The sequence below is a fragment of the Hemiscyllium ocellatum genome, chromosome 48 (genome assembly GCF_020745735.1).
Source record: "Hemiscyllium ocellatum isolate sHemOce1 chromosome 48, sHemOce1.pat.X.cur, whole genome shotgun sequence".
NCBI classification, from domain to species: Eukaryota; Metazoa; Chordata; class Chondrichthyes; order Orectolobiformes; family Hemiscylliidae; genus Hemiscyllium; species Hemiscyllium ocellatum.
The window spans coordinates 16300554-16314033 of record NC_083448.1 but is presented as its reverse complement, the minus strand read 5'-3'; the positions used below and the strand labels follow the sequence as shown (position 1 = coordinate 16314033).

The following is a 13480-nucleotide window of genomic DNA, read 5'->3' as shown; positions in this document are numbered from 1 at the left end:
TATCTAAACCTCCTGAATTCATTTCCTCCAGCGCAGAAAAGGCTGTCTTTAACAAGGGTGAAGAATCACACCTTGAGACAGATCACAGTATCAAGAAATTTAGAGAGCGACTCACTATTTTTTTGCATATTATTTTCATTGGTGGACACATTCACCAAGAGACAGAGACAGAGACAGTGAAGCAATGCCAGAAGATAAAGTGAACAAGACCAGGTTCTCAACGAAAAGTACTTAATCTCAGCAACAGAATGCTATACAATCATCTGGACCAAGGCAGAAAAAGTACTTTGGATTTCTACATCCTGTTTGCGTCCAGTCTTCATGCTTGTATGCAAGGTCATGAAGCAACTTGATGAGGGGACCATATTGGCATAGTCCCTGAACCAATGATGAAAAGGCCCAGACTCATACTCTGGGGACATGGATGCAAACTTCAGCACAGCAGCTTCTAGAATTTAAGTTCAATGTGGATCTAAAAATAACCTTGAATTGAAAACTCCTCTCAGTAATGGTAATCATGAAATTATCATCCTTGTTCTATCATCTGGTTTCCTAATGTTATTTTGGGACAGAACTGTGTCAGCCTTTGCCATTTTGGCTTGCACACACACAGCAACGTGTTTGACTCTCAACTGTTCTCTGAAATCACAAATTCATATCAGTATTTTGGTGCAGAAAAAGGCCATTCAGCCCATCCTGTCTGCTTCAACCTAATCAAGATTAGAGTGGTGCTGGAAAAGCACAGCAGGTCTGGCAGCATCCAAGGAGCAGGAAAATCAACATTTCTGGCAAGAGCCCTTCAGCAGGAATGAAGAAGGACTCCTGCCGAAAACCTCAATTTTCCTGCTTCTCGGATGCTGCCTGACCTGCTGTGCTTTTCCAGCACTGTTCTAATCTTGACTCTGATCTCCAGCATCTGTAGTCCTCACTTTCGCCCTGCTTCAACCTAATGCCACTTTTGTTCTTTTAAAACAGTCGAGCAAGTCCCTCAGTTCAAGGACAATTGGAGATCGACAACAAATGCTGGACTTCTCAGCAACGTTCACATCCCATGAAAGAATAAAGAAAAAAATATCTTTGGTGTTGTAATCCAAGTTGGTGGTGGAATACCATGCACTGTATAAGATGTAGAGTGATGATGTTGCAGGAAAACAAAAAGCAGAATTAATTGAGGCAGAGATCAGTTTCCCACACTGAAGTAAATGCTCCGGACGGTTAGGATGTTGTGTTTCAATTTTCTGTGCGTGTGCTGAAAAATCATGCAGGATGCTACAGGAGTTGGATGCTATAAGCCACGCCCCAGTCCAACAATTGCAATAATAAAACAGAATTGTGGATGCTGAAGATCTGAAACAAAAACAGCAAATGGAGAAACTCAGCAGGCCTGGCAGATCTGTGGATTGAAAGTAGAGTTGAGAGTCACGATGAAATGCTGACAGGGAGGTGAGAGGAATGTGTGCCTGCGAGAGGCATCTGGCTGGAGGTGGCAGACATGACAGCTTATGATCCTTTGGCTATGGGCACTGATGGCGTGAGTAATGATTCTTAATCGCTGTAGATCTGCAGAACCCGGTTTTGTCAGCTTCTTAACCTTGAAGTTCTGTTGCAGGGAATCCAATATGTTTCACATGGAAACTATTACTAATGGAAATTAAGAACATGTCGGGGGTTGGGGGCTGGACGGCAGCAGAACTGAACTTTTCCACAGGGAAGGACAAAGCGATCGGCTTTTGGGAATGACAAAGTCAAGAGAAAGAATTAATTCAATTAGCTTCAGTTTCTGCTGATCATCCTACTCTATTATGAATGTTCCCTCCTTGGAGTGGTCCCATGCATCATTTTCAACAGTGAGCAGGGAAGTGACCTGTGAAACCAGCAGTGTGTAAGGCACATAAAGCAGTAGGCTGTTAATCACCTCACCATTTCTCCTGGCAACAAAACAACTGGCCTCTTCGAAGCAATTAATAATGGCTTGTCTGACAACATGAACTTAGTGTGCAGCGTGCTCAATACAGATCTCTTTCAATCAGCGGATAACAAAGCTGAAACATGGGCAATGTCTGAGACATTGATTTCATCTTGACGGTGTCTGCATTTCAAGAACTAATTAGAGCTGCTTGGTGATATGACTGTCACTGCTACAGGAAGAAGAGTTTCACAATCTCTTTAAGCCTCGATATTATGGAACAATTTCACTTTTGTTTTTATTGCAGAATGACATCCTGTTCAAGTAGGTTATTCCCGGTTGTTTTACCTCATCAACTTGGAAAAAAAATGCAACCCTTCAAATGTTTTAAAATGCAGCTTGTCCATCACATGCATCAGTCTCCCTTCCCTAGTGTCTAACCCAGGATACTTGAACCTCGAGGTCAACTGAAACATCACCAAGGATGGTGGAGGACAAGTCATTCATACAGATACAGTATAAATCTGGCAAGTTTAATCAGAGCCATTAATTCATGGTGTCAACTGCTCAGTATTGCTTTTTTGACACAGAATAACAACATTTGAAGCACTGCCATGTTACAAGTCCATCTGTTTCTTCATAAAAAGAGAAAGCTATGGCCAAAGGTACGTAAGGCAGATGCTATTCTCCCTAATGAGAGACACTCTGATAACATATGATTCCAAATTTATGACCATGGGGTACATAATATTTAGCCCATTTCTGTTTTAGAATGAACAACGATTGCCTGGACAAAGAAAATGTGTTGCTCTGCAAAATCAGCACTTTTGAACTTTGTGCATGAAGATAACAAACAATCATCCATTCACCAACCTCCTGGGCTGAACACTGATCAGGAGAAGTTGAATCAGTGAGATTCACACAAAGTTAGGTTGAAGGCTAGGAATAACTCATATCCTGACTCCCCAAAGCCTGCCCACCATCTGTTAGGCACAAGTCAGGTGTCCTCGATAAGTACACCTCCAACAGCACTCAAAAAGCTTATAAGCAATTCAGACGAAGCAGCTCATCTTATTGGCACCTCATTCACTACATTCAACATTCATTCCCTTCACAGGGGCAGTAGGTGTATACCATCAAAAAGATGAATTTTCAGCAACTTATTAAGCTGCCAAGCAACTCAATTGTGCGTTCCAAGCATATGGACCAATAACAGCAGACATGCAGTGAGACAAAAAAACTACAAATTTCCCTTCAAGTCTTACACCTCTCTACCTTGGAACTATAATCCTGTTGTTGGGCCAAGTTATTGCAATCCCTGGCAAACAGCATTGTGCATGTGCCTAAACTGCACAGAAAGCAGCTATTTGCCACCATCTTCTTGAGGACAATTAACAACATAAATCCCGACCCCATCGGTGATCCCGCATGCCATTGATCATGAAAAGAATTTCCATCCAAATTTCTACAAATTTGTTTCCTGATTTGGTTGTCCAACCTCAAAAGCTTTGGTTTGGTGAAACAGCCACCTCTGCACTGGGTAATGTTTCACACGTCTGCAGCTGAGTGTAATATTCTTGAAGGACGGAAATTATCTCAATATTGATCTTCTCCATCTATTTGGTTTCTTTCTTTATCCTCCCCCAACAACAGAGCACACTGCTGTTATTTTCCACTGGAAGACTTTAACAAGGGTCCACTCAAACAATGTCCGACTGAAGCCCCAAAGTTTAGGTGACATCCAAAGTCAAGGATCTGGAGGGGCATCTACTCATTTTATACATCACTAGAAATAGCGAAGTGTTTCTGTACACACTACAAACTCAAACAAGTAACTTCCATCGCAAAACAATACTACTAACCTATCACCTCAACAAGCATCAGATATTTTATATAAACTGTTTCCATCTTCTGATTCAGATTCACTAGGTGAGCCATAGCAAGAGATCTAGCTCCCCTGTCCACCTACCAATGTCTCAAAGATGGTGCTTCATTGATATCTGTCTTGTGGTTTTATATCTGTTGTCTTTTAGCCTCCAGCATCTGGTCAGTCATGCCTCATCGTTGCCAGCTTCCTCCGGTTTCTCAATACGAAGCAACACTGGATTGACAAACCTACTCACTTGATATGTGCAGCACATACAAGACAGGAGCAATGGTTCATTCACTCTCGGTGGTTTTTGGAGGTTGGTGGTTGAAAGTTCCTGGTCATTTCAACTGAAGATAACAATCAAATGCTTCCATTTGGGTGCCGCCAACATGACAAATCATATTGATTTTAACCATAAAAGCTTTCAAGAGGAGCAATGAAAAGGACTGAAAAATGTTAAGTGGAAAGATGAGCCAAGAACAATGGGAAATGGACTGCAAACACTTCTGCAGCTATCCATGTTAAAATCTTTTCTTTCACTTGGCTTCTTTGAGAAGATGATGAAAACCATTGATGCAGGTAATCTTCGTGCACATCAGTATCTCTGTTCAACATTGAAGAAGCCAAGCCAAGAAATAACTTTAATTAAAAGTCCATCTTAATCAAGACACATCTGAAAAATACTCATCATCACTGCTGATGTCTCAAAGGACATCAGAACTATGAATGTACCATCAGACGCATAATTAATTGGAACTTATCATCATCACTGAAAATGAAGTCTCAAACTATGTGCTTTAATAAAATTCAAAAGACAAAACCTGTTACTCATACTGCACATTTCACAAACTCAGGGCATCAAAATGTACTTTGCTCCCTAAGGCCTCTGAGAAGTCTTGCATGGAAAGCTTGTTCCCTCAAACTGTAATACCCTCATCAACAGATAACCTTAGAGTCACAGAACTGTTACAGCTCAGAAGGAGCCCTTACAGGCCTTCGTGTCTGCACCAGTTCTACTCCCAATCACCAATCACCTGCCTTTTCCCTCTATTCCTCCACACCATTTCTATCCAAATTCAATATTGAAATTGATTATGGCTGGTTAAAGGATAAATAGTGGGAGACAAGCAGGAGGCTGGAAGAACACAGCAAGCCAGGCGACATCAGGAGGGGGAGAAGTCAACATTTCAGGCGTAACCCTTCTTCAGGGGAAGAGTTCCACCCAAAACATTGACTTTACCATCTTGGATGCTGCCTGGCTGGTTGTGTGCTTCCAGCCTCCTGCTTGCCTACCTTGGATTCCAATATCTGCAGTTTTTTTTGTCTCTAACGGATAAATAGAGGCCAAGGAAATTGCTGCTCCTTCTCTCCACCATAGCATTGTGAGATATTTTATTTAAGGAGGCAGATGGGGATTGCCATCTCAAAGATAGCACCTTCAACAGTGCAGTACTCTCTCAGTTACTGCAATAGGAGTGTTAGCTTTTTTTGTCGTGCTCTGGATAAGGATTTCAGCCCATTACCATCTCCTTCAGATCACAAAGAAGTTCCCAAAGGCTGACACTACTACTGAATCAAAACGTCACAAAGCTGAGGTAACTGAATTCTCTTTAGCAACTATGCATTTGTTCAACATAATGCAATACACTCCCAGACAAATTCAAACCATCAATCGATCACTGAAACAAATCAATGACCTGTCTCTCTTTCAAATGCTGACAGACCGTGTTGGGAAAAATTGTATTTGAATTCCCATGTTCAGAGATGCCTTTGCACATCTGCAGAGCAGATGGGACTTGAAACCTGGGCCTCCTAGTTCCGAGGTAATAGCACCACCACTGTACTACAAGAACCGTTCAGACCTAGAATGTAAACACGAGACAATTCTAAAAAGACACGTGTTTATATAATTTAGATTAGAGTGTTGCTGAAAAAGCACAGCAGGTCAGGCAGCATCCAAGAAACAGGAAAATTGGCATTTCATCAGGAAGGGCTTTTGCCTGAAACATTGATTTTCCTGCTCCTCAGATGCTGCCTGACTTGCTGTGCTTTTCCAGCACCACTCGAATCTAAACTCTGGTTTCCTGCACCTGCAGTCCTCACTTTTGCCTACATGTTTATATAATGTCATGCACATCTCCAGGATAGACTAATCTTTTTGAATAGCTGCCCCTGCTATTTTGTGTTCTCAATTGACAGTTCATCTATTTGTTATGGTTCTGTAATAGGTGAATCTTCTCCAGATCCTCAAATTGCCACATCTTTTACAAGTAGTAACATGGAGTTTTTCCTGGCCATCTGAATAGATCTCCCACATTTTAAGCTGTGAGCTGAAATTTTGAAGGAACCACTTCCTGTAGTGCAGCACTCACTAAGTACTACACTGGGGTGTCTCTGAGATCTCAAATTCTGGAAGAAGATTTCAACCTGTAAATGTAGCCATTGAGCTGAGTGTCATCAGATCATTCAAATAACAGTCAAACCTAGAAAACTCTGACCCATAACCTGTACAATAATATGGATTCTTCTTCTTCTAAATTACAATTAGAATTCCGACAGTGTGGAAACAGGCCCTTCGGCGCAACAAATCCCCACTAACCCTCACCACCCAGACCTATTCCCCTATCCTATATTTACCCCTGACTAATGCACCTAAACTACATATCCTTGAGCACTATGGGCAATTTAGCATGGCCATTTCACCTAATCTGTATTTCTGTGGATTGAGGGAGGAAACCAGAGCACCCAGATGTAACCCATGCAGACACGGGGACAATGTGTCAACTCCACACAGGCAGTCGCCCGAGGTTAGAAGTGAACCCGGGTCCCTGGCGCTGTGAAGCAACAGTGCTAACCACTGAGTCACCATGCCACCTTATTCTCTGAGAATGAACTGCGTCCCCTTTTGGGAAAGAACAAACCCACACTGAGTAAACCAATTCCTGGGTAGCTGGATATCTGGGTTCGCAAAATATGTCAATCCAATTCCAAATTTTGAGCATTCCCACTATTTCTTGTCTTACTGCATTCAACTTGACACAACTGATTAAAAAGCAACACTGAAAATAAAAATAAATTCCACAGTGGGCAAATCTTAATGATTGGTTAATCAGAAAATATTTTTTCCAGTGTCATTCCTTCCTCCCAATGTGACTTCCTGGTGACTCTTCAATCCTTTGTGGCTTTCAACATTTCCTCTTGACTTTAGTGGAAATGTGTACGTGTAAATGTAAAACAGATTTTCTGATACCATTCAAACTACTTTGTATACTCCCCGACCAAAAATACTGAGAGGGACAAGATACAAAGGAGCTTTGGGGGAAAAAAAACACTGAATTGAGTTTGTGGTGCAAGTGAAATCTGAGCATCAAAAATAGATTTGGAGATTTGTCTGAAAATGAATGTGACTGTATGGATCATAAACATCCTCTGGGAATTAGCATCACATGCAGCGTACAAGCAATGACCACTACGGAATGAGTGTTGTGATGAAGGGTCACTGGACTGCAAGCCTAACTCTGATTTCTCTCCACAGATGCCGCCAGACCTGTTGAGATTTTCCAGTAATCTCTGTTTTTGTTACAGGATGGAAGCTGTTTGGGCTGGCGTAAAAATACAACAAACTTGGCGGAAGACACCCCATGGAAACCATGAGGGACAAATGGGTTCCTCCTGTACCACTGTCAGCCAAAATACGAATTGCAATGAATACAAATCTGGTCATACTTAGTGAGGCCATTGTCAGGAAACATGGCCTAGGGAAATGGCAGGGCTTGTAATGCTAATGACTTATAATCACTTCTGAAACATTCTAAATGGCTCTGATAAATCAGCCACAATCACTATCAAAATACAGCTGGTTTGCAATTTTTGTCAATTTTGATAAACTGTTATTGAGTCAAATTATGAAACTGGATTCCAATTGTAAATTCAATTTTGGAAGACAAAGAGATAGTTTTTGAATAAAATATCCCTTATCTATTCTTCATCATGCATCATGTTAAAGCCTATCACTGATCAAGACAGTATGCAGCTTGTTCACCATTCTGGTCATTGTTGCTCATGGGTCTGAGCTCAGAGAAGTTCATGCAGAGGAAGTTTTTCACCTTTGCTCTGGATCCACACAAACCAGCATGACTTACAAGTCAAGCACACAGCCATGGAGTGAACAAGTCCAAACAGCTTGTCTCACGGCTGTTTTTTAACATTGCAAAATACCAACTGACTGACAGGCAATTTGTAAGAGTTAACAGAACCATGCATTTTTGATGACAAACATAATTTTGTTCAAGGAAAAAGATTCATGAACAGAAAATTTCTGTTGAAGACAGAAACATACTGTGCTATGAATCTCATTGCTTGATTACAGAAAGGTGTCACCCTAAACTCATTGGGTAGTCTGGACTTTGAGTGAAAAGGTGGTAGGTTCAAGTCCAAGTTGAGGGACATGAACATAAAAACTGGATTGACACAACAGGTGCAGTTATAGATTAATGTCTAACCTCTTCAGTGAAGATAATCGATCCAAAGCACTATTTCAAGCAAGACGAAGGCTGTTGTCTGCAGTGTTCTGGACAATATTGACCACTCAGGTAACCATATTAAAACATATGATCTGATCATCATCACACGATGCTTTGAGGGAACTTGCCAAATGCAAATTAGTTGCTGTACTTTTAAAAACTGTCCGTGCACTTGTAAAGGCTGAGATGTATATTGGAAAGTTTTGAAAGGTTAAAAAGACGTTACATAAATTTAAGTACTTCCATTTCTCAAAAGGATCTGTTCACAATGCTCAACTCACCCCAAATTCAGCATTGTTATTTGCAAATTAAAATAAAACATGACTCACTGAGGAGGGAATATGCTCTCTAAATACTTTACTAGAAGGTGCTATTATTGAGATGTTTGTTGAGAATATGGTAAATCTGCTCCCCAGTCTTCCAAAACGGTCATACAACTGACACGACCATCACCACATCAACAAGGCACGAGACAGCAGGAATCCTACTGCAGCATTACTGATCCAGCAATTCCAGTGCCGTTAATACACACCAAGTGTTAGTGATTTCCAAATTTCAGGATGACTGAGCAAGCAAACTAAATAGTTCTCCAGTATTCAGTAACCCACTAACACTGATGGAGCATTTTGAGATTATTGCTGAGATCGAGCAGTTTGTTGATTATCGGTGAGAAAAGGTAAAGTAGCCAATGTCCCAGCAGGGCTGCTCTCACCTTGGAGAGAGAAATCTGGTGGTGGCTTAACTTGAGGGTCACCATGCCTCAGGTAAGGGGCAAGCTTGAGAAGGTGAGACTTTCATGGTGACCTCAACCAGTGTGAGAATTGAAACTGTGCTGTTGGCATCACATGCAACACAAGTCAGCCATCCAGCCACCTGTAGACACAACAGGATTACGTTACTCTTCAAAGCTCAGCAGAAATATGACTGAGAGAACAAGAAATCTAATTAATGCTGATAGTCAGTGAGCTGACTGCCACAATCAAGCAATCCTAATTGTGTTAATTATAGATCCAATAGCTGCTATGTTATTTGTAATATTACTTGGATTATTGGAATTGCTGCATTGCTGGCTGAGACCTGCAGTCAATGTATAAATGTGATCAAAAGTACAATAATATTACTCATAAACTACGGTACATCCATAATTACTCATTATTCTCCAGAAGTCATAACAATATTACTCTTGATATTGCTTTACTCTCGATAAAATGATCAATTGATAAAGCAATTTTGGGACCATTTAGGAGATGTCCAGTTCATTGGGATCATTGGGTCAGTAAACTTCAGATTGCTGTTTAATAACAGTGGGATTGTTTGATCAATAATAGTGTTGGGTTATAGGATCATTAATATTGGAATTGCTGGATGAGTTCTGACATTTCTGGATCACTATTACTGGAATTGTAGCATCAGTAAAACTGAGATTTAAAATATTGTTTTCGGACTGCAGGATCAGTAAGATGGGAATTCAAGCTCAAAACTGGGAATTTCAAGATCAATAATATTGGGAACGTAAATCAGCAGTTTCAGAAATATCAGGTCAATGATAACAGAAATGCAGGAAATGGGCATTGCTGGATCATCACGCTTACAAGTGCAGAATCAGTAATATTAGGAGCGTTTGATCATTATCGAGAATGTATGACACAATGTTGAGATAACAGTGTTGGGATTGGCACATCATTAATTTTGAAACTGCAGTGTCTGTTTTGTTGAAATTACAAGATCATGAACATTAGCATTGCTAGATCATTATCAAAATTGCACAATCAGTGATACTGGGAGTGCTCGCTCCATCATGAGAATGCTGGATACATAATATTGAGAGAACAGAGTTGGGATGGGCACATCATTAATTTTGAAACTGCTGAATCAGTAACGTTGAGATTGCTTGATCAGTAATGCTGAAATTGCAGGATCTGTACTGTTGAAATTTCAGGATATATAAAAGTGGGATTGCTGGATCATAATTAGTGAAAATGCAGGATGTAACATTGAGACTATTGAATATGTAGTAATTATGAGAATGTAGCATTAGAAATATTAGGATTGCAGGATCAGTAATCGCAGGATTACAGGATCAAGAATACTGTGATTGCTGAATCGTCAATAGTGGGATTGTAAAATCATTAACGGTAGGTAGGGTTACAGGAGCAGCAATTGTGGTATTTTTGAGATCTCCAACAGCAAAAATGCTGCATCATTAATGTTGAAATTCCAGAATCTGTAACAGTGAGATTCCAGGATCTGTAATAGCGGGATTGCAGGATCAGAAATACTGCTGTTGTTGTTGACCTGCAATCTTGATATTGTTGGATCAATAAAGTGAGATTGCTGGATATGAATAATAGGAATGTAAGATAATGCATGTTATACTTGCATGATGACTAATTTTGAACCGATGGATAACTGATGCTGAAATTGCTGTATCTGCAAAGGTGGGATTGCAGGATCAGTAACAGTGGGAATATTGGATCACTGATGTTGAAGTGGCAGGATCCATAATGTTAGGATTGCTGGACCAGCAACAGCAGCATTTGCTGGATCAGCAAAGGTGAGATTGTCGGATCAGTAACAGTGGGAATGCTAGATCACTGGTGCTGAAATGGCAGGATCTATAATGTTGGGGTTGCTGGACTAGCAACAGCAGCATTTGCTGGATTAATAAGCGGGAATGCTGGATCACTCATTTTGAAATGGCAAAATGTTGGGATGGCTGGAGCAGCAGTCGGGTTGATGGATCAGTAAATGTGAGAACGGTGGATGTTGAAATGGCTGGACAAACAGGAGAATTGCTGGATCAGTAGGAGTGGGAATGGCGGGATCTGTAATATTGGGATGGATATGGCTGGACCGGCATTGGGATTGCTGGATCAGTAGGAGTGGGAGTGGATGTTGAAATGACTGGATCTGTAATATTGGGATTGCTGGAACAGTAAGAGTGGGAATGGATGTTGAAATGACTGGATCTGTAATATTGGTATTGCTGGATCAGCAGGAGTGGGAATGGATGTTGAAATGACTGGATCTGTAATATTGGGATTGCTGGAGCAGTAAGAGTGGGAATGGATGTTGAAATGACTGGATCTGTAATATTGGGATTGCTGGATCAGTAAGAGTGGGAATGGATGTTGAAATGACTGGATCTGTAATATTGGGATTGCTGGATCAGTAAGAGTGGGAATGGATGTTGAAATGGATGGATCTGTAATATTGGGATTGCTGGATCAGTAAGAGTGGGAATGGATGGATCTGTAATATTGGGATTGCTGGATCAGTAGGAGTGGGAATGGATGTTGAAATGGCTGGGTGCGTACTGTTGGGATGGATTGCTGGATCAGCACTGGGATTGCTGGATCAGTAAGAGTGGGAATGGATGGATCTGTAATATTGGGATTGCTGGATCAGTAGGAGTGGGAATGGATGTTGAAATGGCTGGGTGCGTACTGTTGGGATGGATTGCTGGATCAGCACTGGGATTGCTGGATCAGTAAGAGTGGGAATGGATGGATCTGTAATATTGGGATTGCTGGATCAGTAGGAGTGGGAATGGATGTTGAAATGGCTGGGTGCGTACTGTTGGGATGGATTGCTGGATCAGCACTGGGATTGCTGGATCAGTAATTTTGAAATCGCGGGATCGGCTAACACTGGGAAATGCGGGGAATGGCAGGATCAGGAACATTGGGACGGCAGGATCTGAAACTGTGGGGATGAGTTAGGTTGGGATTGCAGTGTCAGTGAGAATGGGATGGCTGGGGGGGGGGTGTGTGTGTGTGTGTGTGTGTGTCAGGGCCGCAACTCACCTTCAGCCACCACCTCCTCCACGGTGACCTGCTGCCGGCCCACACTGAACACCCGGCCGATGAAGCCGCTGCCGGGGCACAAGCCGCCGCTCCCGCCGCTGCTGCCGCCGCCGCCGCCACCGCCACCGCCTCCTCCTCCGCCGCCGCCGCCGCCTCCCGAACCCGAGCCCGCCGCCTCCCGCCGGGAGTCGAAGAATTTCTTCATCACTCGGCGATCGCTCTCCGCTTTTTTTTTTATCCCGCCCGCCACGAACCCGCGCGGCCGGGCAACACAAAAATAACGCCGGTTGTGTGTGGTGTGAGATATATATAAAAAAAAAGACGGCGTGACGGTAACTATCGGGCACGAAATGATGACCGATCGAGAGTTAAAAGCAGGCCTGTCTCGCGCCGCCGAGCCGGGCCCACCCGGGACGGTTACGGGGATGGGGTTGTTGGGGAGGGATGGTGAGGGGGGTGGAAAGGAAGAGCCGGGGGAGGGAATAACGGGGCGGACCCCTCAACCGGCGCTCACTCTCTCCAAGTCAAATCCCCACCTGAAGGCCGGACCGAAATAAGGTGGACACAACGCGGCTTGACGCGCGTGTTCCCCTCCGCACGCATGGTTAAAAGTCCGAAGAAAGGACACAAAGCGAGTTTGTTTTGTGACGTGTTGTTTGGGGGGGGGGTGGGAAACACCAGACACGGACGGAATCCTGTCAAATTATTTTTTTTTGGCCATGGATGGGGGAGGTGTGTGGGACGAATGCTGGTCACGACGAACAAAAGGCATGACGGGGATTGTAGTTCATAAAGGGGGGGTCGGGCGAGCAGGAGGCTGGCGGGTGGACTACAGATCCCAGAGGGCGTCACAGCGCGCGACATCCGGTTTCCAGCGCGGGGACTTCAATTCCCGGCGTGCATTGCCGGTTGTCCGTTGCCGGGCGTCGACGGTTTCCCCCCCCCCCCCCTCAGCGGCAGGTCAGAGTTAGCACTTGTTTAAATTATAAACGTAAGAAATTGAATCTGTGAGTCCTACACCTATCTTGAGTGTGCATACGGGTTCGGCGTGTTAAATGACTGAGTTGTAAAACTCAGTGGGTGGTGAATCGATGTAAAAATAGTACGGCTGTTTGAGTGACGGGGATAGAAACTCTTCATTTGGAAGAGCGCTTCTTGAACAGCGAAAAAAATAAATAAAAATATGCATCTGGGTTTGTGAAGACATGGGGGGGGGAGTTGACTTATTCACCTGAGCCAAAAAAAGTACATGGGTGATGGGGAGAGAACGTGTTCACTTGTGTTTAAAAACCAACAGCAGTTCTGAATGTAATTTAAACCAAAATGGGCTTTGTCTCGGAAGAAAATGATTTACACTCGATGTGTTGATTTAAAA

The 13480-nt window shown here is 42.7% G+C and overlaps 1 protein-coding gene across 9 annotated transcripts in view; it reads right to left on the bottom strand.

Annotated features, from left to right (window-relative positions):
* The window catches only part of LOC132836999 (AP2-associated protein kinase 1-like), a 128229-nt gene extending 115475 nt beyond the window's left edge, over positions 1-12754 (bottom strand). For all 9 annotated transcript variants that reach the window (XM_060856619.1, XM_060856621.1, XM_060856618.1 and 6 more), the window contains exon 1: positions 12106-12754. In XM_060856619.1, coding sequence (XP_060712602.1) covers positions 12106-12310 — 205 coding nt within the window. In that variant the 5' untranslated portion in view covers positions 12311-12754. The remainder of the gene's footprint in view (positions 1-12105) is intronic.
* Positions 12755-13480: the final 726 nt, after the last annotated feature.